We start from the raw sequence: 26,757 nt of genomic DNA on the forward strand, positions 1-26,757 counted from the left end.
ACAGAAGTAGAGGCAATTAGAAGCTGTACATGTAAATTAGGCAAATAAACAGCTAAATTTGAAAGTTTGCATAAATGGAAAAGAAAATACAATATCCCATCCAAAAATAGAAGTATATTTTTTTTTTTAATCACAAAATATCAACTAGATTGTGGCTGAGAGATAACAATTTAAACAAAGTAGCCACCCTCAGCTTCCACAACATCCTCAAGACAGCTCCAGAACCTGGCACATGCATTCTTCACTGTATCCCTGGGAAGATCTTCAAACACTTCCTCAGTCTTAGCCACCAGCTCAGCCTAGGTGTATTGCAGACAGAAGAGTTAATGTCTCTCTCTCATCTGCACCCCACATATAGTAATCCATGGGATTACAATCAGGGGAATTTGGAAGCCAGATAAGCAAAGAAAAAAATATTTTTATGACATGTAACTATATACATGCACAACCAAACAAAAAAAAAACAACTCCACTAAAACATAGTCAAGAAATAATATTTATTAAACTGCTTCTGTGGTTGCATATTAGCAAAGTCAGGCAATAAACCATGAAAATTTTGCACTTATTGCAAGTTATAGATGTTAAATGTTGTTCTCTCAGAAAAATCTCGTTGCCAGTCCTAAGTAAGGGGAGGCATCAATTACATTTACATAGTTAAGAGTCTACCGATGTGGTAATTGTAAGCTCACTCATCAGGACCAACAGGCTTTACTGTCAAACCACGACGAATTTGTCCCCAGCCAATTAATCTACAAAAGAAAAGATTCACCAGTTTAATTTAAGAAATATCAATTAATTAATTTTGAAGAATCATCAATCTCATAAAATAAAAAATGACATCATGAAGATTCTAATAAATTTTAGTTTTACCTCCAGTGCTTTTCAACTCTCCGACTCAGAGCAATTTTCTCACCAATCTCTGTACAAACAGGTGAAGTCAGAACAATTTTAGCCAAATCAGCTTTTACAGCCAAAACTCTCCCACCAGTTGATAAAGAACCTATGTTTACCATTAAAGTTTCGTTCTTAGCCAATTTTTGGACCTGAAAAATAAGAAACACGAATGAAAACCAAAGAACATCAACTAAAAAGCTTTGGGAGAATATTGTTCCACATATTTCTAACGATTTCTCCATCAACCAACACTTAAACCTAAAGTATTAAATTGCTTCATATTCTAGCAATAATACCAAATGATATTTTGCTTACCTTTTAGTTTAAAACAAGTGATCCAAACATGAACTTTCACTCAATCAAGAAGTTAAATACAAATTATTATAGACAAGCTTTAATTTTACTCTTGTAAAAAAAAAATCTATAATCTTTTTGTTGCTTAACTTTTATCTTTTGTGTGTTTTTGTTATTGAACTGTGACCCATGCTGGCACACCACCTTCAGGGGTTTAGTCAAACAAATTGACCCCAACATATTGTTTACAACTGGTTCTTAGTCTATGGATTGTTTTTGCCAAATTGCTAAGTTACAGGAATGTAAACAAACCAACACCACTTGTCAAGCAGTGGAGAGGACCAAACACACATAATATATATAGGAGGCCATATAGGCATGTCCCTTATATCCACACTCACCCACCCACAACACCCAGCCTGCACATAATCTGTCCTAACAAACCTAGATCCCATCTACCCCAACTCTCTTCCTTCTCTCCCAATCTCCCCTGTTGAATCTCTTCCCCCACAGCATATTCTAACAACCCATCTCTGCTTCAGTCCACTTGCTACATTCTCTCCACTGCCCACTCTCCTTTCGCAATCTTACAAACTTATCTACTCACTCACCTTCTCTAATACTTGCTCTCACACATGCACCTCCCTGTAACTTGAGTGTACCCACCCCATTGCACCATCACCCCTCTCTCTGCTACTGAGATAGCCATGTATCTCCTTTACTGCAAGACGCCTATTTCTGTCCCTCAGACTCTAACCTCTCACCCAGCACAAAACCACTTCTCGCGATACTACTCAGTCGAGATCCCCTCAAACCATCCAACCCATGCCAACATGGAAAACAAATGTTAAATGAAGATAATGATGGTGGTCATACATAGATACACATACAAATACTACAGGATATCACACAGGTTCCATCTACCAAATTTATTCACAAAGCATTGGTCAGTCCAGGGCTATAGTAGAAGATACCTGCCCAAGATGCCATGTAGTGGACTCCAAACCACATTGAGCAAAGTGAGCTTCTTAGCACAAACTATACTGGTCACTTTTATTTTGTTATTAAGCTTGAATAAATGAGGACAAAAAGCAGAAGGCATCACTAATGAGTGACTAATTTTTCACTAATACAGCAAATCCTACTTGAATAACACATTTCAGTTAGAACAGCAAGCAGATCAAGAGCTCTTGCTTATTATCACATTTTCTCTCTTTTATTAATTTCTAAAATGCACAAAATTAAATAGTTTTGAAACTGAAGTTAATCATTTTTTATTAAAGAAATGCCTAGTTAAATAACATTCAATTTCATGAAAAAATAAGCCAACATTGACCTACAATAGAGAAATGTTCGTTATAATGCTAAAACATTAAACAAAATTTCCATCACTAGTTTCCTTGGAGAAGAATTTTACTGCAACAATGGAAACCCTTAACTTGGTCCTAATCGTTATTAAAACAATGGAAACCCTTAACTTGGTCCTAATCGTTATTAAATAGTTATTAAATCAATGGAAACCCTTAACTTGGTCCTAATCGTTATTAAATAGTTATTAAATCAATGGAAACCTTTAACTTGGTCCTAATCGTTATTAAATAGTTATTAAATCAATGGAAACTCTTAACTTGGTCCTAATCGTTATTAAAACAATGGAAACCCTTAACTTGGTCCTAATCGTTATTAAAACAATGGAAACCCTTAACTTGGTCCTAATCGTTATTAAATAGTTATTAAATCAATGGAAACCCTTAACTTGGTCCTAATCGTTATTAAATAGTTATTAAATCAATGGAAACCTTTAACTTGGTCCTAATCGTTATTAAATAGTTATTAAATCAATGGAAACTCTTAACTTGGTCCTAATCGTTATTAAAACAATGGAAACCCTTAACTTGGTCCTAATCGTTATTAAAACAATGGAAACCCTTAACTTGGTCCTAATCGTTATTAAATAGTTATTAAATCAATGGAAACCCTTAACTTGGTCCTAATCGTTATTAAATAGTTATTAAATCAATGGAAACCCTTAACTTGGTCCTAATAGTTATTAAATACATATTAAGCTGGTCACACTTTATTTGCAATTCTAACACAAGGTGTAAATGACAAACCTTTGCTCCTTTCTTATCGCCTTCAGTTTTCACACCCAATAATCGGCGGAGCAAAAAGTAAGATATTTCCAATTCTGTATAAATTTCTGGTAACACACCAACACCTCCTAATACTTGCCCCACCATTCTATCAGCACGGCATAATGTTGGGTCAATTTTTGTTCCAACACCTACAAGGTAAAATAAAAAAAAAAAAATCAGTATACATAAAATTAAGAATGCATTTAGTTAAATTAGAGATTACAAATTAATAAGCATTTTAAAAAAATTTACTTTCTGAAGTAACAACTTTATACTAAAAATATATTCAGACACAAAAACTGGTTTAACCATATTAATCTATGTTCCGAATCCCAGTTTAATAATGACCTATTTTATGAAATTCTTAATTACTTCCAAAATAAATTGAAACAAATAGTAATATTGTAACAAAAGGGTTAAAGTGAAATTTATAAATGGAAGCTAAAAACCTCAATGGAATACACAGAAACAGCTCTAGATTTAGAACATTATAAAACATTTTAGCTTGAAGAAATAGAAAACCTTTTTGTGATTTTATTTCTACACACGTAGATCCAATAAATGTCCAAACAAATGATATGAAGTGAATTTAGTCAAATAAACTGGAGGTATTTTTATTTTTTACGATATTAGGCTGGTACTAAGAAGACATCAACTATGATTTTATATAAACACTTCAGCATTTACCAGTTTTATGGTGGATACAAAAAGAGTTAAAACCTTAGAGAAATGTTTCTAAAAATTTCACAAAAATCAACTATACCTATTAAACCACCAGGAACTGCATATTGTAAATCATTTTGCTCAGCAAATAGTGACAGAATTCTGGATAAAATAGGTTTACATGACAGTTGGCCATCCTTTTCTTTGCTTACTATTCCAGGCCGTACTTCAATTTCTTGTCCAACCTGAAATATAATAAATATCAAATTAATGCAAAGAGTGACATTTCTTTTGTCTAACATCTTCTGAAACTATGTCAACTCATTCATTCATGTCTGTTTTTCTCACACTTGCAAGGATTAGAATTAGATGAATGTATTGAAGCATTGTTTTGCTGGATGCCCTTCCTGTCACTAACCTTTACCCGTTTACCAACTAAAAGGATCTTTTATTGCACAAGTCTTCAAACATGCAAAGTCAGTGGATGATGTGTTGAATGGGAAAATGACAATATTTACCACTTGTAGTTTGAAATTTTCATTCAAGAACAAGAAATTAATAAAATCTGCAAATGCTTGGGCTGTTACATGTTCTGGTGAGGAATATGTGGTAGTGCTACTTTAGAACAAAGTTCTGATACTGTGTTGTCTGTTTTCTCATTGTAGATGTTTTGTAGAAAGGGAGAAAGATAAATTCGACTTTACCATATGTTTGATGTTGGCTGCAGATCTTGTATGATGGGTTAAGTATTTGTTATTCAGGGATATATATCAACTCATTTCTTCTGCATAAGCTAATGTATTTCCAGACTGTTTTTACCCAATGTTATAGGTATTTGATGATTACTTTCTTAACAGTCGATGGATGGTGAAATACAATCCAGGGGTGGCAGAGTCCAGCAGTTGTAGTTTATTGATCCACTGATATTCCGATTGGCTCCAGTCCTTTCCTTTTCACTAATATATCCAAGACAGACAGTTGGCTGTTGCTCTTTTTCTTTTCACGCAAAAGAAGATTAATGTAGGAGTTGGGTCCATGTGCTCTACAACAACTTGGAGATGCTCTTAAGTGTTGCAAGGCTACAACAGTGTCACCTTCAAAACTGCAGGTTTCAGTGTTGTATTTTCTAGAGTTAAATTTTCAAAACAGTTCATGCAGATACTTGCCATGAGATGGTGATAATGGAGCACCCACAGCCATCCCATCCACTTGCAGGCAAATTTCATTTTAAATTTGAAGTTAGTAGTTGTTAGGCACACTGGTGACATTGATATTATCAACTGGTATTTTTGCAGCCTACTAAGAACTGCAGTTCTTATGTATAAATAGCAAATTAATAAATTGAAGGCTTACTGGGCATCAAAATTGTATGTATATGAGAGGGCCAAGAAAATGTCTATGTCTGGTTCTACGACATAGACACCTAAAACAAAAAATAGCTAAAGGGTGGTACAATCTAATAGGTTCTACTCACTTGTGAGTAGACATGCATTGTTAGGTATATGTACATGTAAGCACACACACATATATGTATGTATACATATATATATACACACATGCATGTACATGTGTGTGTGTATATATATATATCTGCATATTATTAAATCTACATCGTTGGTCTCTTTGATAGCCTCTTGTCCCTTGGACATCTCCATCATTTACCCATTTCATCACATATACCTCTGATGTCTATTGTCCATGTCTTTATCCCTTATGCCCTATTGCTCATCTCTCACTCACTCCCTTCCAACGCCCCATTAAGTGTGGGATCAAGAGATGCCTTTAATCTAGAAGACATGACAAATTCCCTAGTGCTACTGCTATGAGGAAATACAGCAAATACACCCTATAAAAGGGGGGGGGTGATAGGAAGAGCATCCTGCTATGGAAATCAATCTAATGACGAAAAACTCAAGACTTGATCCTCTAACTCACCAAGAAGTGCAGTAATATCCATACAATACATGCCAGCATAGAAATGGATGTAAAACAATGTTGATATGTGTATGCAGGTGTGTGTATTATTTTAACAGGTGAAAGCACTTGATAGGTGCCGTGCATGAAACTCTTGGCCCTTGAGTTACTTTATAACTTTTACCAGTTACAATAAAGAAATATGTATATTCGTGCATTGAGTTTTATTTATCTTGTGTTTGAACCAAACCCATACATGTATGTTTATAAGTGTGTGTGTGTGTGTGTAAGCAAACATGCATGCATAAATAGATATCAATTCAAAATTACCTTCAAAACTCCTTTTAAAATACTACCACCAGCAACACCCCCTTTCACTTCATTCACTTCACAGCCTGGTTTATTGACATCAAAGGATCGAATAACTGGAAATAAAAGAAATACATTGTTCATAAATTTGAGGTATCAGATGAGATTTCAAAAAAACATCAAACTAATTCAATTTCTTACAGAACTTCACAACACAATTTATGAAAACATACAGAACAGGATTGTAATCAAACAAGCACAATTAATATGTTGAATAGTAACTTACCTATTAACCTTGGTTCTGATTTAAAGTCTCTCAAAGGGACAGGTATTTTTTTATCAATATATTCGCATACAACATCAATATTATATTTCAACTGAGCAGATACAGGTATGATAGGGGCACCCTCGGCTATCGTGCCTGTAAAGGTAAAGAAAGAAGTATGATATTTACTTTGTAATAAAGGGACAAATTATAACTGACATTTGAATTAACCTGTTTGAACAAAGAATACTTTGAAGGGAAATGAAATGAATTAAAGAAGAAATTCTGAAATAACACTATTTTACGAAATATCTTTCCTTGCATTATCATATCAATAGATGACCTATTTCAGAAACACAATGTGTTGGTCACAAAATTTCTCTGAAAGAATTCAAAAGTATTCCTATTGCCTTTTTTGGGTGCTTTTTACAAAATACTATCTGGTTGTCTGTTGCCAAGAATAAGAGAAAAGCAATTACCCCAAAAGGATGAAAGCAAAGTTTATGCTAACAGGGTTTGATCTTGTTTCTGCCAATTTACATCATTATATGTAATGTACAGATCAGGTATTTTGTTTCACTGTATTGCCTATCTTTCAATTTTGTAATCCACAGATCAGGTATTTTGTTTGGCTGTCCTGACTATCTTTCAATATATAAAAAGGAATTTATTTGACCCTTTTGATTCCAACTGACTTGAAACCACTCCACTGGTTCTAAGGTACAAATTCCCTGCTTTAAAATTATCTAAATTTTAAAAATTCCATCAAAATTTCATGTTAATTTATGTTCCAAATACCAACTTAATAATTAAATTCAATATTTTCATAATTAACTGAAGCAAAGATAGCGTATTTCATTAGAAATATAGTAATAAAAAGGGTTAATAATGTTGCATTATTTTCTTAGACAAAAATTTTCAACAGAATTTTCCAAACCAAACAATGAAAGGTGGTGGTGGTGAGAAAATCAAGAGTTTTGGATATAATACCTTTACATCTCTTTATATTCTGAATTCAAATCCTGCCCATGACAAGTTTGCCTTTTGTCTTTCTCTTGTTTTAGGAGTTTTTGTTGACTGTATTATTATATCAACAAAATCTCTTTAAAACAAGCTACACAGTCTAATGGCTGACACCAGTAAAAAGAATAAAAGAATGCAATAAAATAACAGTCCAAGAGCCACTTACCTTTTACAAAAGCTAAAATCTGCTCGTATTGCTCCTTGGCTTGGGATTCTTTTACCAAATCTATTTTGTTTTGCAGAATAATAATGTGTTGCAATTTCATAATTTCTATAGCAGCTAAATGTTCTGATGTTTGTGGCTGTGGACACGGTTCATTACCCGCTGGAGACAAATGTAAATATAAAATATATAGTACAACAAATAAACTGAGAGAAACATACTGAAAACGCTTGTTTGAAATTACTAATAAAATACATTAACCCTTTTGATACCAACCAAACTGAGAATGGCTTATGAGACAAGCTTCTTGTTTTAAAGTGATCTACATTAAAACTTTCCATCAAACTTTAATATAAATTTAAGTTTGAAACATAAGGTGATGCTTATTTGTTCACAATGTTTTATATTAATCAGCCATTATGTCAGTTCCATGGTTTTGATGATGTAATGGTTTCATTTTAGAATGATATTGTAGGGTAGGTGTGATCAGTGTGAACAAAAAACAGAATATTTAGGCCTGATATGGCCAGTTTAAATGCTGGGTTGGATTGCCTATGTTCAGTCCACTGCAGGACAAAGGCTTCAGCATGTTCTCTCCATTAGAGAATGGCTTGAGATCAAATTGGTTCGATGAGCCTACTCTGCCACAATGGCTCAACATGAATTGGCAGAGGGATGCAGTTTTTTTCTATTGCTAATATTAGTGGTCTCAAGAAGGCAGCAAGCTGGCAGAATCATTAGCACGCTGGGCTAAATGCTTAGCAGCATTTCATCTTTCTTTACACGCTGAATTCAAATTCTACCAAGGCTGACTTTGCCTTTCATCCTTTTGGGAGTCAATAAAAGAAGTACGAATTGAACACTGGGGTCAATGTAATCAACTTACCCACTCACCCGAAATAGCTGGCCTTGAGTCAAAATTTGAAAACCAATATTAATGGTCTCAGGACTGGATTAGCTGGTCTCATACAACCTAAGGCCTGACTCATTCATCTCATACTGCAATTGTCCAGCTGGACCTTGCACTAACCAATTCTGAAATTTTATCTCCAGTCTCATGTTTTTTCCAGTGCTAATTGACATAGAAAACTGACTATTTAAACCTCACATATCTCAGAGAGCCTGTAAAAGATATGAGGACCAGCCCCTTCCTCCAGACCAAAGCAGCTTAAAAAAATATTCAAGAAGGCTTGAAGTTCAAAAGATTAACCCTTCAACATGTGAACTGACCATATCCGGCCTAAATATCCTACTTGTTTTGTTTGAACCATTTGGATCTGGACCCTCATACTTATCCAAATATGTCATTCTAAAAATAAACAATCATATCATCGAAATCCCTAAGTAATGAGATAATGCATGATTAATTCAAAACAGTGTGAATAGATAAGCATAATATTTGACAGAATAATCTGAATACTAAAGGATTAAATATATCATCAACCTCACTTATTTGATGCTGGTAGAATGCAATAGAAATATTAGATGTACAAGAACACTAAATTGACAACGATGTGTTAATGAAAAAGAAAAATATACTTACCAATAAGTAAGAGAGCAGCATCCATGACAGCAGCTCCATTCAACATGGTGGCCATAAGAATGTCATGGCCAGGACAATCAACAAATGAAACATGCCTAAGGAGAACAAATAAATTAACTATTAGCTCTGATAAAAACAAATAACATCAAATTTATCATTTTAAATAAACATATTTATTCCATTCAAACTTTTTTTAGATGACACAGGCAAAATAGCAGAGTGAATAGGGTTTGGGATTTTCAAGTTATGGACTGTAAGTTCATATTCCACTGTAGTTACTTCATTGTAACACTTATCAGCATTTTAACATGCATTTTTCTATGCTTGCATGGCTCAGATGAAATTATCTGAAGTTAATTAAACATGGCTAGACACCCTTCTTGCCACCAACCCTTACCTACTTCCAAGGTAATATTTTCCAAGGACCTGACGTTTTTCACAGAGTACTGGGCTGGGGCTAGTTCAGTCCTATTGTACCCAAGGTGCTGCACAATATGACTGAACCCAAAACCATGTGGTTGTGAAGTGAACTTATTAAGCACACACCTATGCCCTATACCTATAATTACAATTAATTTTACTTACCTCACTCCACCTAGAGGTCTAGCAATGTTACTATATGTGATATTTCAACATGTCTATCCATCTTCAATGGTCACTATTCCTAGAAGGGTCATAGGGTATTCAGGTACCCACTTCATAGAGTCCTATCAGAAGCAACCATCATTAGGTTGTCCAGCTGGATTCACAAGCTTGAACAGCTGAGACTATAGACATTTTTCAACCATCTCGTTCTTGGTGTACCCCAAGGTCACCTGTTGATTGACTGAACTTGAAGAACCCATATTGTGATTCTTTCTTATTATAATTTAATCACATGTCCATAGTATTAAAGCTGTAATCTCACAATGCAGAAGAGTAGTGGCTTGACCTATAAAGCCTCCCTGAACTCTGGACTACACACCTTGTTGAGTAATCCTGAAACCTTTCAGAGGAACTCGATTTTATCCACAATCATACTCTTTTGGCCATTACCCAACATTCCTGACCATAGATTGCTCCTAAAAAGATGGAATGATCATGGCTGAAGTGCTTGCATACAAAATTTGAAGGATATTTCACTGATATTTCTAACAAATAGAGCAACCACATGGAAGCTCTCTCAAGGCTTTTGAATGGACGTGTTTAACAAGCTGGTGCCTATCTTCTTAGATGAAGATAAGCACAAAAACTCAATCTTTCATCTACTTAATAGATGGAAGATAATCTAAGCTACTTTCAGCCAATGAAGACTTTCTCTTTTAACAAATGTAATGTCCCTATAGGCCTCAGCCATCTGCTAGTTAAAGCCTTGAGAGAGCTTCAATGTGATTGCTCTACTTGTTAGAAATAGCAGCCAAATATCCTTCAAATCACACCTGACTGTCTATTAAAGGAAAGAAATTTATAAGATAATGTAGTCCAATATGCTCCTGAATAGATGGTATGGCCGTGGCTGGAGTGCTTGCAATGTGATTAAACAGCATTCCGCTTGTTAACGAAAGTGAAATAGGGGAAAGATTTTGAAACATTACTATAATCTGAATTATTGTTATTATAATTAATATAATAGCAGCAGGCTGGAAGAATCGTTAGCATGTTGTATGAAATGCTTAGCAGTATTCCTTTCAGTTCTTTATGTTCTGAGTTCAAATCCTACCAAAGTCAACTTTGCTTTTCATCCTTCAAAGAGTGGAGGGATAAAATAAGTACTGGGGTTGATGTAATCAACTAATCCATTCCTTCTAAAAACTGCTGGCTTTGTGCCAAAACTTGAAACCAAACAGACTAAAGACCATCTATCCTACACAATGATAAGCTGAGCAAACCGTTATGGCCTGAGATATCTTTTAACAGCTGATTAACATTAATAACTCTATTAAGGAAAGGAGAACAGGGATTGTAATATTAATAGGCTAAGTAAATTAGATCTGACCTTTTTTTTTCTTTAATTAAACAAATAAATACCCATTCCTATCACAAACTATTTTCAAACTCTAGTAAACAAGTAAGTGAACTTTTAAACAAGGATTTACACAATTCATTAAGCTTTAAGATCTAAAAGTTACAAACCGTAACAACTGGAATTTCCCTGTACAGCCAAGACGGTCGCATGGAAAAATATCCTCCTTTGCGCTACCACAAGACCGATAATTGCCAGGACGTTGACAAGATTCCGAGTCACATTTATATATCTGAAATTTACAGATGTGGATAAAATAAATGGTTCTTTTGAAATGATATATTTTTATAAATTAAAAAAATTTATCAAATCAACAGGACAATATAAATGTTTAATAATGAAGAATGATTATTCTTTTACTGGTTTCAGCCAGAAGCTGGGGCCATGCTAGAGCACCACCTTTCAAATCCTTCATAAACATTTCAACAAAAGTGTCAGGTTCTTTTTTTTTTTTTTTACATCATTGCAAATGTAATTGTATTCATTTTCAGGTTTAATATAAATGAAGCCGTAATTTTTTTGCTGATAATTTTTGTGCTCCTAACAGCAATGGTGCCTACCCAGGAAGTTAAAATGATTTTTAAATATGAATTTAAATTAGAAGACAATGTTATTGAAACAACTATTAACATAGTATTTGAAGAGAACATTATAGAATTGTAAACTATGCAGCATTTGCCTAGTTGTTTTAAGCCAACTAAAATATTGCACAATTCACAATTTTGTATATAGACATGCAGAACTCTTTACTTATTTCAACCATTGCAAATCCTTATTACTTGTCATGTTAATCAGTCATACCAGTCACACACTTGGTTACATGTAGATCACCAATATGTGATATAAACAATACCACTAAACTCACCATTAACCAATCCCTAACTTTCTAATCCACTTGTTCTAATTTCTTTAACACATTTTTCAGACGAGTGGGAAATAGAAACCAAATTATATCATACTGTATTGAAAAAATAAGGTGACAGAACAATGTAATCCCTTACAGATAAAACATAATTATCATGATCTGAACACCATTGATTATAGATCTGACTGATCACATCTGGTCCAGGATAAACAACAACACGACCATTCAATACTAACAGCAATAACCAACTTATTTTTCCTCCCTCTCTCCCTCCAATACACATAACTATTACATATAATTTAGTATTAGTAGTTGCAATTTCTTATTGATCTAATGAAGGGTGCCACCTGAATCATCAGTCTTCACCTCCTTCCCAAAATAAATCCACTTTATTCTCTCACTTTGTAAATTGTTCATATTTACTATCTAACCAAACAGACCATCACTAATTTTATCAGCTTCCGTTTCCCTTTGGTACAAAACATTGCTTGCTTTAGTTAAATCTAATCAAAAATTTATACATATATATTTCAGGTGTTATTTTAGGGAGGATAATCAATATTACACTACTGAGGCAAAATCTGTAAATTTTATCACTTTATAAGATTTTCAAATGTAAAGTAACATTGGCTTATTTTAGTTAAGGCAAGTAATATCTTTAGGTTTGTGTCCTGCAATTATATTTATTTGTTAAGCTACTAGTTTTAGTGATAAACCTGTTCAGATAGCATTGATTAATTATTAATATTTGAATATTGAAGATTTATTGTGATATTCCTCCCAGGTTAAAAAAAGAACAGAAAGAGCAAAATGTGACTGTTATAAATAATTAGAAAATACAATACAACTTTATTAACTATTAAACTCATAGATTGCTTATTTATAGCATTAGTATATTTCAATTTGAGATTTGATCATCATTAGTTGTGTAACATAATCTCAGACAAGATTTGAACTGGGGAACATTATTTCTAACTTAAGTCTAATAACATTCTTAACCATAGACTTAGAGTGACAATTTATGTCAGATATTTAAACAAGCTCCATTCAAAAACCTTAATGTAAATGGTGGTAATTTTAAAGTAATTTACTTCAAATTCATTTTTAAAAAAAGCTAATTTTATATTAAAAAAAAAAACCTCTACTATAGCCATAATAGAGATGAACTGACCTTAGCATTAGCATATCCTAATTTGATGGTAATGTTCCTTTCTAATTCATTTTTAAAACGAACAGTCTGAAAAAAAAAAAGTGTGTAAAGTAACAACAATGGACAACAATAATTTTTGTTGAACATGGGGAAAATAAAATTACAGCAAACTAAAGATAGATGATACAAAGGTAAATATATATAAGTCAGAAAAGTGGACGGTAAATCATTTAAGATAATGCTAACTTCCATGTGCTTAGTCAGCTTATAGCATATTCTTGTATGGTCCAATTTGTGGTGATGTTCATCCATTGTTGTCGATGATGACAAAGGACATCACATGGAAGAAGATGGGTTGCAGTGCATCAAGTTGTAGCTGATCAGGCCAATGGGTGCTCTGAAGGTTCTGCCACAAGTCGGGCATAGGTGGTCTGCTGGGAATGAAGGTAAGGAGTTGGTTCTGGATTTGCACAGCTCATGTTTTTTTTCTTTGTGCTCTTGTAAACCTATTCTGTCTGTAGGGGGTGACACCTCTGTTTGTGATAATATTTACTGCAATGAATTGACGAGCATTTCAATAAGAACCACTTTGTTTAAGAATTATAATTTGGACTTCACAGAGGCAATGACAAGTGACTGACACCTTGGCGATATGCTGTGCTTGAGAAGACTTGTTGAGCCAAGTAAAACTGTAGTCATGGCCATTGCCAGTGTAATAGTCATGTAAATGGCACCCATGAAATTGTAGCGATGGCTATTGCTGGTGTCATGTGGCATGTAAAAAGCACTCATTAAACTCTTGGAGTGGTTGGAGGTAGGCAGACTAGAACCTGGTGCAGCTCTCTGGCTTACCAGTTTCAATCAAACTATCTAACCCATGCCAGCATGGAAAGCGGACATCAAATGATGATGTAATTAGCGTAGTTTCTGATGTTTTTAATAGACACATTAGAAATATTAATAGAGAGAAGGAGAGTGAGCAGTCAGTGGTATATGTGGTGTCTTACTACTATAGGAATTAATAGTCTCAATGGATTGCTACAACATAGAAGCCATCAGTGAAAATTGTGTACATGGGGTATAACTACAACAGGAATGCATGCTATTTAGTGATCTTGGTTTTGGCCATTTTATATTACCAGTGTTGTTGCCGAAAACCAGAAAAAGGTTAAAAAAAAAATGACTATCATACCTGAACACCTGAGATTGCTTTTACAGCTGTTGATTTGCCATGAGCTACATGCCCAATAGTGCCTGAAATCAGAAGGTCGACAAATATAATTAAATATACTGCTATTCAAAATGAAAAGAATTTATTTTTGCTTTGCTTTTTTTCTTAAATTATTAAATAAATTACAAACAATTATTGATAAGATGGGCAATAAGAAGTAGAAGTTACCTTATGACATGTATAAATATCTAAATCAACTCAAGAAAAGCACCCAAGAAAGAATTGGGGCAACATTCAATTTGAATTTTAAAAAGTTATCTTTAGATGAAAAATGGTAGACATAATGGAATAGACAAATGTTTGAATATCTCTTCTCCATGGAAATTTCAGGAACTGTTGAGGAAGTATAACAATAGGAAATGTACTAATCTAAAGGAGCTTGAAATATTAAATAGAAATCAGTCAAAATAAGTGATAGAGCCATTAATTAAAATGAAACTCATCAACAAAATATATTTAATTTTAAAACCTAATTTTTAATGTTAAAGTTTGTGTTTACTAATAAGACCACAAAAATAGACTGAAGGGCTAAGGGAAAGACTAGAGAACTAATGCTTCTATTGAATACAGAGTTTGCTATCAATAAAACTTATAAAATAACAAAAATTTTTAATGGGAACTGAATGTTCAAATCACAGAAACTTACCAATATTTATTGTTGCTTGTCGACTGATAACTTCTGGACTGAGAGCAGTCAAAGTGTCAACATTCTAAAAGATAACAAATTGTTAGAGGCTTAGCTCATTATAAACATAGGCAATTCAAATATTGATTTTGTCAATTATATATTCAAACAGAAACACTAGAATTACTGAAAGTTTTCACTGAAGTCATTCCTAACCAGAAACTTATAAACATTTGTATGTTACATCATTGGTTATATCTTTATTTATATCAGATCAGTTTCATTTTACCCTTTTGATACCAACCCAGCTGAGATTGCCCTGGTTTAATGAAACACAGTTCTTGGTTTTAAACAATTTAAATCAAAACTTCATCTTAATTTATATTTCAAACAGATGAATGACAAAATTATTTTACTAAATTCTTCATTATTTAAAAATTCAATGAAATACAGGCGGTGTATTTCAGTAGAAATATGGTAACAAAAGGGTAGAATTAAAGGATGACAGCATTAAAAGTGTCTATTGTTATATTATGTCCATAACTGAACTACTACTTTCGGACCTAGTTCATTTAGGTCAGAGAATAGTACCAACTCAGCATCACTATCATCATCATAATCATTTAACGTCCATCTTCCATGCATGCATGGGTAGGACAGTTGACAGGAGCCAGCCTGGTAGGAAAACTACCCTAGGCTATTCTGTCTGTTTTGGCAGGGATTTTACAGCAGAGAGGCAGAAATAGGTGTCTTGCTGTAGAGGAGGTACATGGTTACCAAGTGAGAGAGAGAGACAGAGTAAGAGAGAGGTACAAGAAAGAGGCCAGAAACAAGTGTGATGTAAAGGAGATACTTGGTTACCTAGTCAAAGGAAAAACATTATGCTACTATCATCTCTGATGGTTGGTCCCTCAACTGGTTCAATATTTGAAAGACTCTCCTTCTCCCAGTCATTCTCCACATTTAGCAACTTTTCATAACGGCATCTCCACACATCTTTCTTCTCTGAGTCACTAAGTGCAAGCATACCATTATCCATTCACACACATTTCTCACCCATCATGTCTTTATTTTCTCTGATACACTACTTTACAATCCTGAACACCTCATGTCTGTAGTGTTTAGTGAGGTTACTGTGTAGACTTGTAACAGATCTGAACTAAGTGCTCACACAGCTATTATATTACAGCCAACTCTACTGCAATCACACAAAAGTGAGTTCAATGCAAATGGATTTAAATTAAGCTCAAAACATTATATCAAACAGAAAATGTCAAAAATTGTTCTGTTTTTCCCAGGTTAACAGAAGGACTAAAATTTTCTTTTTATTCAGATTTGTGATGAAGATTGGCCATGTTGTTGCACAACATTGTTTCTTTGATATAGATGTGTTCAAATGGCCATATAATTAAAACATGAAACTAGTTATTCCATAGAGTCAGTAATGAGATTCATTACTTCCTGCGTTCCAAGATGTCAATCTATTAAATGAACGATCATGCCACTAACAAAGACAATTCATTTTTTAAGAGTTCACAGTCCTGAGTTCAAATCCTGCAAAAACACTTAACAGAATGGTTTTCTGTTAAAGAAAAATGTGAAAATGCACCTCAAAGCTAAACATCAACTACTTGGCAACATACATGGCAATCTATAATGAAAGACAGTTCATATTGTCAATACTCCCAGAGCCTCTCGTCAACAAAACAAATATTTCCATTTCCCATCTCAATAGTGATGCAGTTGTATTATTACAAGTTATAAATACCAAATGATTTACAACTTTTTCAAGTACTTGTTTTTAATAGAAATGTTACTAAAATTTTAAGTGTTTTACATAATATTTTCAAAAATGTTGGAGTTTATTTTTGAATAATAAAATCTTAATTATGAGAAATATACTCTGCCCATTCATGTTTTGGCTATCTGTTGCAGTTAAGAACTAGTAATCATTAACTAAGGTGTGTAGAACTGAAAGATTTAGTAGATATCAATGAATGGTCATATACATAGTGCAGTAGAAAAGCCACCCACATTTTACACAGCCATTGGTGTGGTGCTGTGACAGTTAGGCAAGTGGTAACAGTATCTTGTTGTGGATAATATTTGACCTCTCTTTTTTTTAGCTACCATCGCTGTTGAAATGGTCATCAACTTGTAAAATATAGGAGGATTATTTGACACTTCATCCTGTCAGCCTCCATACATCCCAAATCTGTGAGACTGGCAATAAATTAGTATAAAGAAAATGAATAGAAGATTCCACTATATTAGGAAAGGAAAATATATCTATGTTGATTTCAATACTCTTTAAGTTTACATAACAAAATCTAAAAAAAAATGGAGAATTTTAATATTATTGATAATTTTTTTAGTCATTAGTTTCGAAAAGAAAATAAGCATCCAAATATGTACAAAAAATCCCTTTTGTGTTGTTTTGTCAAATTTTCAAGTAGAATAAAAGATCATTTTTATGGTTGTGTGGTTATGAAACTTGCTAGCCAAGCATGTGGTTTTGGATTCAGTCCCACCGGATTGTTATCTGCTATAACCATGGGCCAATCAAAGCTTTGTGAGTGGGTTTGATAGATGGAAACTGAAAGCTCAGTGTGTGTGTGTGTGTGTGTGTGTGAGTGTGTATGCGCCCTTGTCTAGACATTGTACAACAGTAGTAAACAAGCATTGTTCATTTCCAGTCCTCTCTGAAAACACATTTGGCCATGGAAAAATATTACCTTGCTTGGAAACAGATAGGGATGGCAATACAATAGGCATCCAGATGGGGAAAATCTGACTCAGTGAATCCATGCAAGCATGGAAAAGTGGACATTAAAAAGATGATGATGATAGTTGATAGCACTGACTGTTACTTATTTTAGCAATGACAGAAGTTATGAGAAGCCAAGTTGTTGCAATCCATAATTTCATGAAGTCAATATCCAACTGCAGAAGTTGTTGATTAATGAAGTCATTTCATTCACCTTTATGACAAGCCCCTACATACATGGGACTTTTGTGATCTCTGGTAATTCTACAGTTAGTAATTACAAGATAACTATAGAATATTCAATACTAGTCTTACACAACTAAATATAAAAAAACAAAAACCCATTAATTAACAACACAAAAAAACATCAAAATGAAGTAGTGATAGTTATTAGATCATATTATTCAAATAGGCAACCAAAGTGTTAATTCTTTCTGGTCTGTCTCGAACTGAGACTACATCACACTTCCTGATATCAAATTAAATTAGGATACAAGAGTAAGAGAGAATTTCAATCACTAGCATCTTTTCAACTTAATGGGTCATTTTCTGGATGATAATCAAACTTTTTTTTCTAACAGATAGAACAGCTGATATTCCCAGAGCTTAATTGTAATTGGTTAAATATTAGTTCACAGCTAATTGCATCTTTAACATTCTAAAAGGCAAAAAAGCTAATCAATATTCATTAACACAAGAACGCAGCAAGCTGGCAGAATCATTATCATGCCAGGCAAATGCTTAGCGGCATTTCGTCCGTCTTTACATTCTGAGTTCAAATTCCATCATGGTCAACTTTGCCTTTCAAGGCTGATAAAATAAGTACCAGTTGCACATGGTGTGGTCCTCCCACCACTCACCAATATAATCAACTTACCCCCACCCACAAAATTGCTGGCCTTGTGCCAAAATCTGAAACCAATATTCTTGTCCCATTGTCTTATCATCCTATAAATTTTGAAAATTTGTCAAATGTTATTGAATTTCAGATCAACAGTGCAACAACTGAACTCAAAACGACAGTTCATTGCCTTGAAGAGTTTTGGTCAAATGAATCAACCCCAGTACTTATTTCTTTTTTCAACCATTACTTATTCTCTGGGTCTGTTTTGATGAACCACTAAGTCACAGGGATGTAAACAAACCAATAGTGGTTGCCAAGTGGCAGCGGTGGTGGTGGGCAAACAGAAACACAAAGACACATGCACATAGATATGTATATATACGAAAGATTCTTTCAGCTCCATCTACCAAAATCCACTCACAAGGCTCTGGTCAACGCATGGTTTTAGTAGATAACATTTGTCCAGGGTGCCACATAGTGGGACTGAAACCAAAACAATGTGGTTGGGAAGCAAACTTTCCTACTCTCTATCTGTCACTACCAATCAATCCCCCTCTATGTATTTACCATACTCTTTGAAATTCACTTTCTATATATATGTATTAACTCTCATGCATTGCTTTTGTAGCAATATCGTCTCTCATTGCTATCTTCACTGTTTGAGAAGAGTATTAAGAATGACCTCGGTCGAGATTACAAACAGCTTTGGCTAGTTCAACACTGTTGTAAACACTAATTCGATTAGCTGACACGTTGGTCTCTACTACGCTCGCACCGCTGGTTATAACTTGGCGCAAAATGTCTCGACTTATTTTCGCGCCATAGTTCCAAGCAGCCAATCACAGCTTTCCATTTCTGAAGTTCATTGGGAGCCATGTAAAGCTTATAAAAGAAGGTTTCTCAAACAAATATTCGTCTTAGGTTTCCAGTCCTTCTCGGGGCGAACCTCTGACCACACAAGAGCTTGTCTTAGGCTTTTAGTTCTTTTAAGAGCTAAGTCTCTGACCACACAGAGAATACTCGACCAAGTTCCAGTTCGAAAGGCAGGCGACCACCATTAACACAAGATGTTACAGATACCTCTTATACTGTTAGTGTGAAATATCACCATGAAGAACGGTTACAAGATATCTATAACTAGAGAAAAATAACCAAGCAGAAAATAATGAAGAAGCAACAAGAACCAATCGACAAACATCGAAGATTTAATTTGTACACGAGACAACTACAGATTCAGCTATAGCAGTTAGGTGAAATTCTCGCCACAGAAAAAACGGCTACAGTAACATATCTGGAAGTATGTTCATATCAAGAGAAAGATAAACACGAGTGATTCAATTAATCTCAACTGCGATACGCAATATCTTGATATGGAAGTCTGACGCTGTACCTCATAAACGGTAAATCAATTATCTGTTCTTGGGTTCTAGTTTCTTCTAAGAACTACCTTAAGCCATCTGTTATTACCTGTTGCCAGGCCGATACCAACAACATGAACTGTGAATCAAACTCCATCGTCATTTCACTGGTCAGTACCTTTTTACGCCTAACGAACACACAGACACAAAAACATGCTAATGCTTACGAACTCTTAGAATCCACATGATTGTAAAATATGTAAAATAAATAATGTATATAGCTTAAAAAGAAATCTTGTTGTCATTCCAAACTTATGTGTATTAAGAATGGGATCGCGTGCGACTGAAACTTATACGGTACGACCAAGCGTGATCCTATTGTTATACTTTCATTTTCTTTAAAACCTCTGTCTTCTAATGTTTACCTTCATCTTATGACAGCTATTACACACAAATCTTGCTTTCTGAATGGGTGAAAATAATCAACCTTTAACCCTTTAGTGTTTTAACCGGCCATATCCGGCCCAAATATTCTATATGTTTTATATTCAAACTGGCAATATCTAGCCTTTCACACCTAACCTACAATGCCATTCTAAAAATAAACAATCACATCATTGAAACCTCAAAGCTATAAGATAATGCTTGATTAATTCAAAACAATTTGAATTTTAAAAATATTACATTTAACAGTGTAATGTGAACACTAAAAAGGGTTAAACCTCTGTAATATTTTTCTAAACTCTTTTCTGAAATAAATGAATTACAAACTCGGATTCAGCATTTGGAAATTTTCACTTAGTATAAAAATTTCAAAATCTGTGATAGCAACAGAAAAGATTTGTCTCTATTTGTCTATCTCTTCCATTTTTTTCATGGTAAACTTTCTCACTCTCTATAAAAGTAGATCGCTCATGCTACATGCACTTGTTAGAATGTGTAAGGAATTTTATTAGGACAACAGAATGATTTAAAAAGATAATTTATTTTAATAGCATACTTTTCTGTTAGTAAATATATTTTTTCTTACACACACACATGGACTGCCTTGATGCAGGGGGTTAAAGATTTAAGTAACAAATTTTTTGTTGTTGTTGCTTAAATCCCAACAATGAACCACAGCATCATCATTCCATAGAATGTGTTTATGAGGAGAAAAATATTCTTTTCTACTCCAGGCACTGAAATTTTGGAGGAAGGGGGTTAGTTGATTAGATCAACCTCAGTACGCAACTGGTACTTAATTTATTGACCCCGAAAGGATGAAAGACAAAATTGACCTTGTCAGAATTTCAAATGCGGAGAAAAATATTGAAAAACATCAATACACGTCAGTGTGACAAAGAAATAAAGAAGGTACCAGCTGGTTGTGGATGTGCAAGAAACAACAGCTAAATCTCCCTTAAATCACACATTTTTTCATCTGAAAATTATTTTTGAAATTTTTTAACAGAAGTAAAATGCAGATTTGAACTGTCTGTACTTTAAAATTATAATTAAAAACAATTAAAAAACAAAAGGAAAAAGTTTAGGGTTTAAGTATGGGGTGGGTTAATGAAAAGATTTTTTTAAAATTTCACTATTGTTTCTAAATTACACTTCATTTTCTGTTTGAAAATAAAGGAAGCTGGGATTCTAATGGTGATCACTAATTTCCAAAATTTTTTAAACTTTCAAGGCTTCTTCCATCATTTTTAAGAGTGTAGTGCAAAAGAACATTAGCCCAAAATTGATACTACTAAGTGTGGAGAGGAGGAGGAAGGGTTGAAAAATAAAAAAAAAAAATTTCAAAATCCTTTTTTTTTTTACCATGACAGTGTCTCTCATTATTTCTAAGTGTGTAGTACAAAAAGACATTGGGCAACATGATCCCAGAAATGGAGATTCATAAATTTTCGAATTTTCCCAAACTATTTTTTTTTTAAATTTAAAAAAAAACTACTCTCATTATTTGCAAGTGCGGTGAAAACAAAATTTTTTAAATCCCTGTCAAAACAGAGAAAATCCAATTTATGTGGGTGTGCTATTCCGAAAGTCCACCAGGGCATTCTATTGTAAAAATTAACTGGCAACAACGATATACGCAGCCACTGTGTATATAATCAACATCATTTAATGTCCGTATTCCACGCTAGCATGAATGGGATGGTACCACAAAAGCTGGCCATATATACATATATATGCCACCATCTATCTCTCTCTTCTCTTACTCAAATCATCCATCCTTTGTGAATATGCCAGGTACACTGTCACTATCCCCATCCTGCTCTTCCCTCAGTGTGGGTAACCATGTACTTCTTTATGGCAGTTCACTTGTTTCTGCCCTGACTCCTGACTCCTGATCTCTCTCTCTCTCTCTCCAGCCAAGTAACCTTGTACCTCCTCTAAAGCAACACACCCATTTCTGTCTCTCTGTCTCACTATAACCTTTCATCATCTGACCCAAGATCACCTCCTCCAATGCCCCCTTCTCTCTCAAAAGATTTTTGTCTTGCAAGTTACTTGGTGACCCTGTCAGTGCAGGTTTCACTTAAAAAGCATCCAGTCCACACTGTAAAGTGGTTGACATTTGGAAGGGCATTCAGCTGTAAAAGCCTTGCCAAAACTAACCTCACCTGTACTAGTACCATGTAAAAAGCACAAAGTCCACTCTGTTGGGTTGATGTTAAGAAGAGTATCCAGCTGTAAAAACCCTGCCAAAACAGACATAGTAGTGCAGGTCACTGCCTTGCCAGCTCCTGTCAAACCGTCCCACCCATGTCAGCATGGAAGGCAGACATTATACAATGATGATGATATATTAGTTATAGGATTCATCAGAATCTAGGCACATCAACACAAAGAAATGGTTAGGTGCAATAACATAGGGTTCACAGTGAGGTAAAACAATATCCAATATGTTGGTTGCATTTGTCATCATCAAAGTTAAACCTATTTAAAATTTTACCTGAAGATTTTTCACCATGATGAAATCTTATGAATACATCAATTAAATTTTACTGAAACAGCTGGCATAAATTTTAAACCCCATTTGTGTTCTTTATGTGTATGTGTGTGTACATATACACATATATGCGCACACACACACACACATATATATATCAACATCATTTAGTGTCTGTTGCCCATGCTGGCATGGTTTCTACAGCTGGACGTCCTTCCTAACGCCAACCATTCTGGGGGTATATTGGGTGCTTTTGTGTCATTTGCGTGACACCAAAATCTGCTATGATTGTGATTTTACTTGGCTTGATGGGTCTTCTCAAGCACAGCATAATGCCAAGATCTCGCTCATTCGTCATTGCCTCCGTGAGGCCCAACACTTGAAAGAAACTTTACACACACAACAGGTTTTTGTCCGCCAAATTCACATGCAAGGTCAACCAGGGGCTATAGTACAAGATGCTTGCCCAAGGTGCTATGAAACTGGACTGAACCTGAAACCAAGTAGTCGCAAAGCAAACTTCTTAACCACACAGCCATTCCTACACCTATAAAATAGAAAAATTTTTAATATTCTGATATTTGTCTAAGGGAACTGAGGGGTCATCCACACTTTTGTTTCAATGAACCCTAGATATTTTTTGTCGTTATTTAGTCAATATACATCAACATTTTTTACATCTTGACTAGATAGTATATCATCATAAATCCTCTCTTCAGGAATGTCACTCTTATCAAAAGAGAGTGGCCTATGATTTTATCTCCCTGTATTTTAGTTTTCATCTGCCTTCATAATCTTTCTGCGCAATTATTCTTAAACAGAAAAGGCTTATTGAAAACAGCTGAAATAAATGTAAATATTTGTAATCTATATCAAGAAGCCAATATCCAATCATATTTGTATTTCACATTTCATGTATGAACTAACGAAATCATTTTCTTTCTTACACTTTAGTAGCAAGCATACATAACTCTCATGATTTCACAATTCTATTATTAGTAATTAACAAAACAATTACAAAATATCAATCCAAAATCTAACTAGATATTAAGACATTCAGTGTGAAACTATTATTTCCTCCAAATTGCCAGAGTTTTCATAAATATACATCCATCCACCTCTCTCAATACTGCATCACTATTCAGCTAAAGGGTCTTGTCTTACAAGTTACTCGACTTCATTTGTGCCAGTGCCTCGAAAAAAATGCACCCAGTACATTCTGTGAAATGGTTGGCGTTAGAAAGGGTATCAAACCGTAGAAACCATGCCAAAGCAAATATTGGAGCCTAAAGCATCTACTGTCTCGTCATATCTTGTCGAACAAGTACAACCCATGTCATCATGGAAAACGTACATTAAAATGAGGATGATATTCTCTTTCATGTTTTAATTACATATCAATCAAAATATTCTAAATGAGCAGTGATCTTAAGTATCAGCAGTAACTTATATAACATGGATTCATTGGCCAATGCAGTCCTTGACATACAAAAAGAGGGCAGGATAGGTTTTGATAAGGTTTAACCTGAGGCTAAACAACGGCGAACCGGCAGCAATGCAAATTGAAGAATAATTACACTAACCTCGTGCAGCTAGGTAAGGGAGCAGACTTGGCCACTCAACAATTGAAAATATATCAATTTATAAGTAGTGGTTGTCAGCAAAAATAACAAATATATCATATTCTATGTTATATTACATTATATATTATATTAGGAGATTGCTAACCGAGTGAGTTTAGCCCGAGGTCAATGACCCGGTTTCGATAAACGGTCCGAATTATTTCACTCAATTCTCGGAGCTGTCATAACTGCCCCTCCCTCTCCATTAGATCTATGCTGAAGTAAAAAAAAAAAATCACAAATGGTTGAAACGGTCAACAATACTCATTCGTTTGTCAATTTCAGACACAAAATACTCTTTTTTTTTTTTTATCAAAAGAAGACTCAACTGTATGCTAAATAATGTTCTTGATCCAATCCAAAGACCCAATTTTCAGTGATGTGCTAGTACTAGTAAGTAACTCGTTATGAACAGACTAAATCTCTCGAGACACTCCATTTACATAAGACTTTCAAAAGTTGATTGCAATATCATTAAAACTTTAAAAAATGGTAAATGAAACAAAGAATAATTTTCTCCCTCTTCATGGCAGATTACAGGAAATGAAACACATAGGATAGATAACAAGATCGCCTTTGTCAGTAAAACCTTCTATGAAACACGCAATAAAGAGAATGTCAAAAGGAAACTAGAAGCTCGACCTGCTAGAAATAGCAACCCGATTCTTCCACAAACCATATCCTACCGTCTTAAAAAAACATGTTAATCAATATAGTTTTTAATATACGAAGATGAAATGATCAGAGTAGAAATGTCTTTGATCATGGGTCTGTTCGATCAGGGCCGAATTAGTATTAAATTTAATAATGAACTGATTAAACCTACAGAAATTATTTAACATCTCAAAAATAAGAATTATAATCTAATAACTGATTAAACCTAGAGAAATTAAACATCGCAAAAATAAAAATAATAGTATATATATAAAAAGTTAATTCCAAAATTGTTAATGTGAGACATAATTATTAAATGAAATCTATAGACTGAGGAAGAAGACCGATCGCTTCTCGATATCCTCTTTTATAGATTTAAAGGACGTAGCCTATATAATCCAATTGAAATGTAATTAGCCAGGAAGAGGAGAGCATGAATCTGTACTCAGAAGCAACAGCTTATTGCTGCAAACTCTATTTTATTTCATGATGAGACTGAAAACGGTCCTAAGCCATTTCACTTCTTTTCCTTTTTATTGTTTCAATAGATTATTATTCATTCACAAATTGTCTATAATGGAAAATTGCCCACAGAAGGCAGATTCGATGAAGAAATGTAATATAGGAGTAGGCCGATATGTATTTGCGGCTAATAGTCAAATAATTTTGCTTTATAACAAGAATAAATTTCGTTTATAAAGTATATTTTAAAAAAGTGGAATGAAATGACCAAATGAGATTTCGCTTCTGGAAGAGAAGATATATTAGGTTTTAAATTGGAAGAAAATGCTGTTTTAGCTAGAGTCACACTATTTGGAGCTGTAAATGTTTATATGTGTGTGTATATATATAGAGAGAGAGAGATAGATAGATATAGATATATATGGATATGTCCAATAACGAAACATTGCCTATATATACATGTGTATGTAGGTAGGCCAGCCTAATTTATCATTACTAGTTAGGTTAATAGTAAAAATTTAACAGCTGGTGGCTGATCGTGTAATGGCTACGAAAGAAGAACATTATTTAAAGAATTCCCATGAGGGAAATATAAAATCATGAAATGAAAATTTTAACGAATTATGAAAATCATTAATAGTGTAAGTAGTGAAATATATGTTTAATATTATGGAAACGAAAGAGGAATGTGGTGTGCAACGATGACAAGAGCGGCGGCGGCCGTGGATGGAAATGCCGGTAATAGGAACACGGGAGGGGGGAGGCAAGAAGCATGAGCTAGATCGAAAAGGAGACGTTAAATAGGCAACGATCGAGATGAAGAATGGTATAAAAGAGGAGTAGATATAAATAGCGGTGATCTGACTTACAAGTGTACTTAGATCTTGTTTCGATAAATGTGGCTGAAGCGCTTTTTTCGCGGTGTTCTGGTCTTCACCCATGCTGGACTGATGCAATATGGCCTCTTCCCAGAATGCAGAGCGGCTGTGACGGCGCCATCTACTGCCGGTTTCTTCTTATAGAAAGAGTT

The 26,757-nt window shown here is 34.2% G+C and overlaps 1 protein-coding gene across 1 annotated transcript; it reads right to left on the reverse strand.

The window, feature by feature from the left end:
• Positions 1-478: 478 nt before the first annotated feature.
• Positions 479-26,711, reverse strand: LOC115215052 (eukaryotic translation initiation factor 2 subunit 3). Its single transcript, XM_029784193.2, has 13 exons — positions 26,597-26,711; positions 15,098-15,161; positions 14,413-14,474; positions 13,242-13,307; positions 11,316-11,437; positions 9,204-9,298; positions 7,664-7,822; positions 6,496-6,630; positions 6,231-6,325; positions 4,087-4,231; positions 3,303-3,472; positions 871-1,043; positions 479-749 (listed from the first exon to the last, which is right to left on the reverse strand). The coding sequence occupies exons 1-13, from the start codon at positions 26,666-26,668 to the stop codon at positions 686-688; spliced, it is 1,422 nt and encodes a 473-aa protein (XP_029640053.1). The 5' UTR covers positions 26,669-26,711; the 3' UTR covers positions 479-685.
• Positions 26,712-26,757: the final 46 nt, after the last annotated feature.

Source organism: Octopus sinensis, linkage group LG8 (assembly GCF_006345805.1).
Source record: "Octopus sinensis linkage group LG8, ASM634580v1, whole genome shotgun sequence".
NCBI lineage: Eukaryota > Metazoa > Mollusca > Cephalopoda > Octopoda > Octopodidae > Octopus > Octopus sinensis.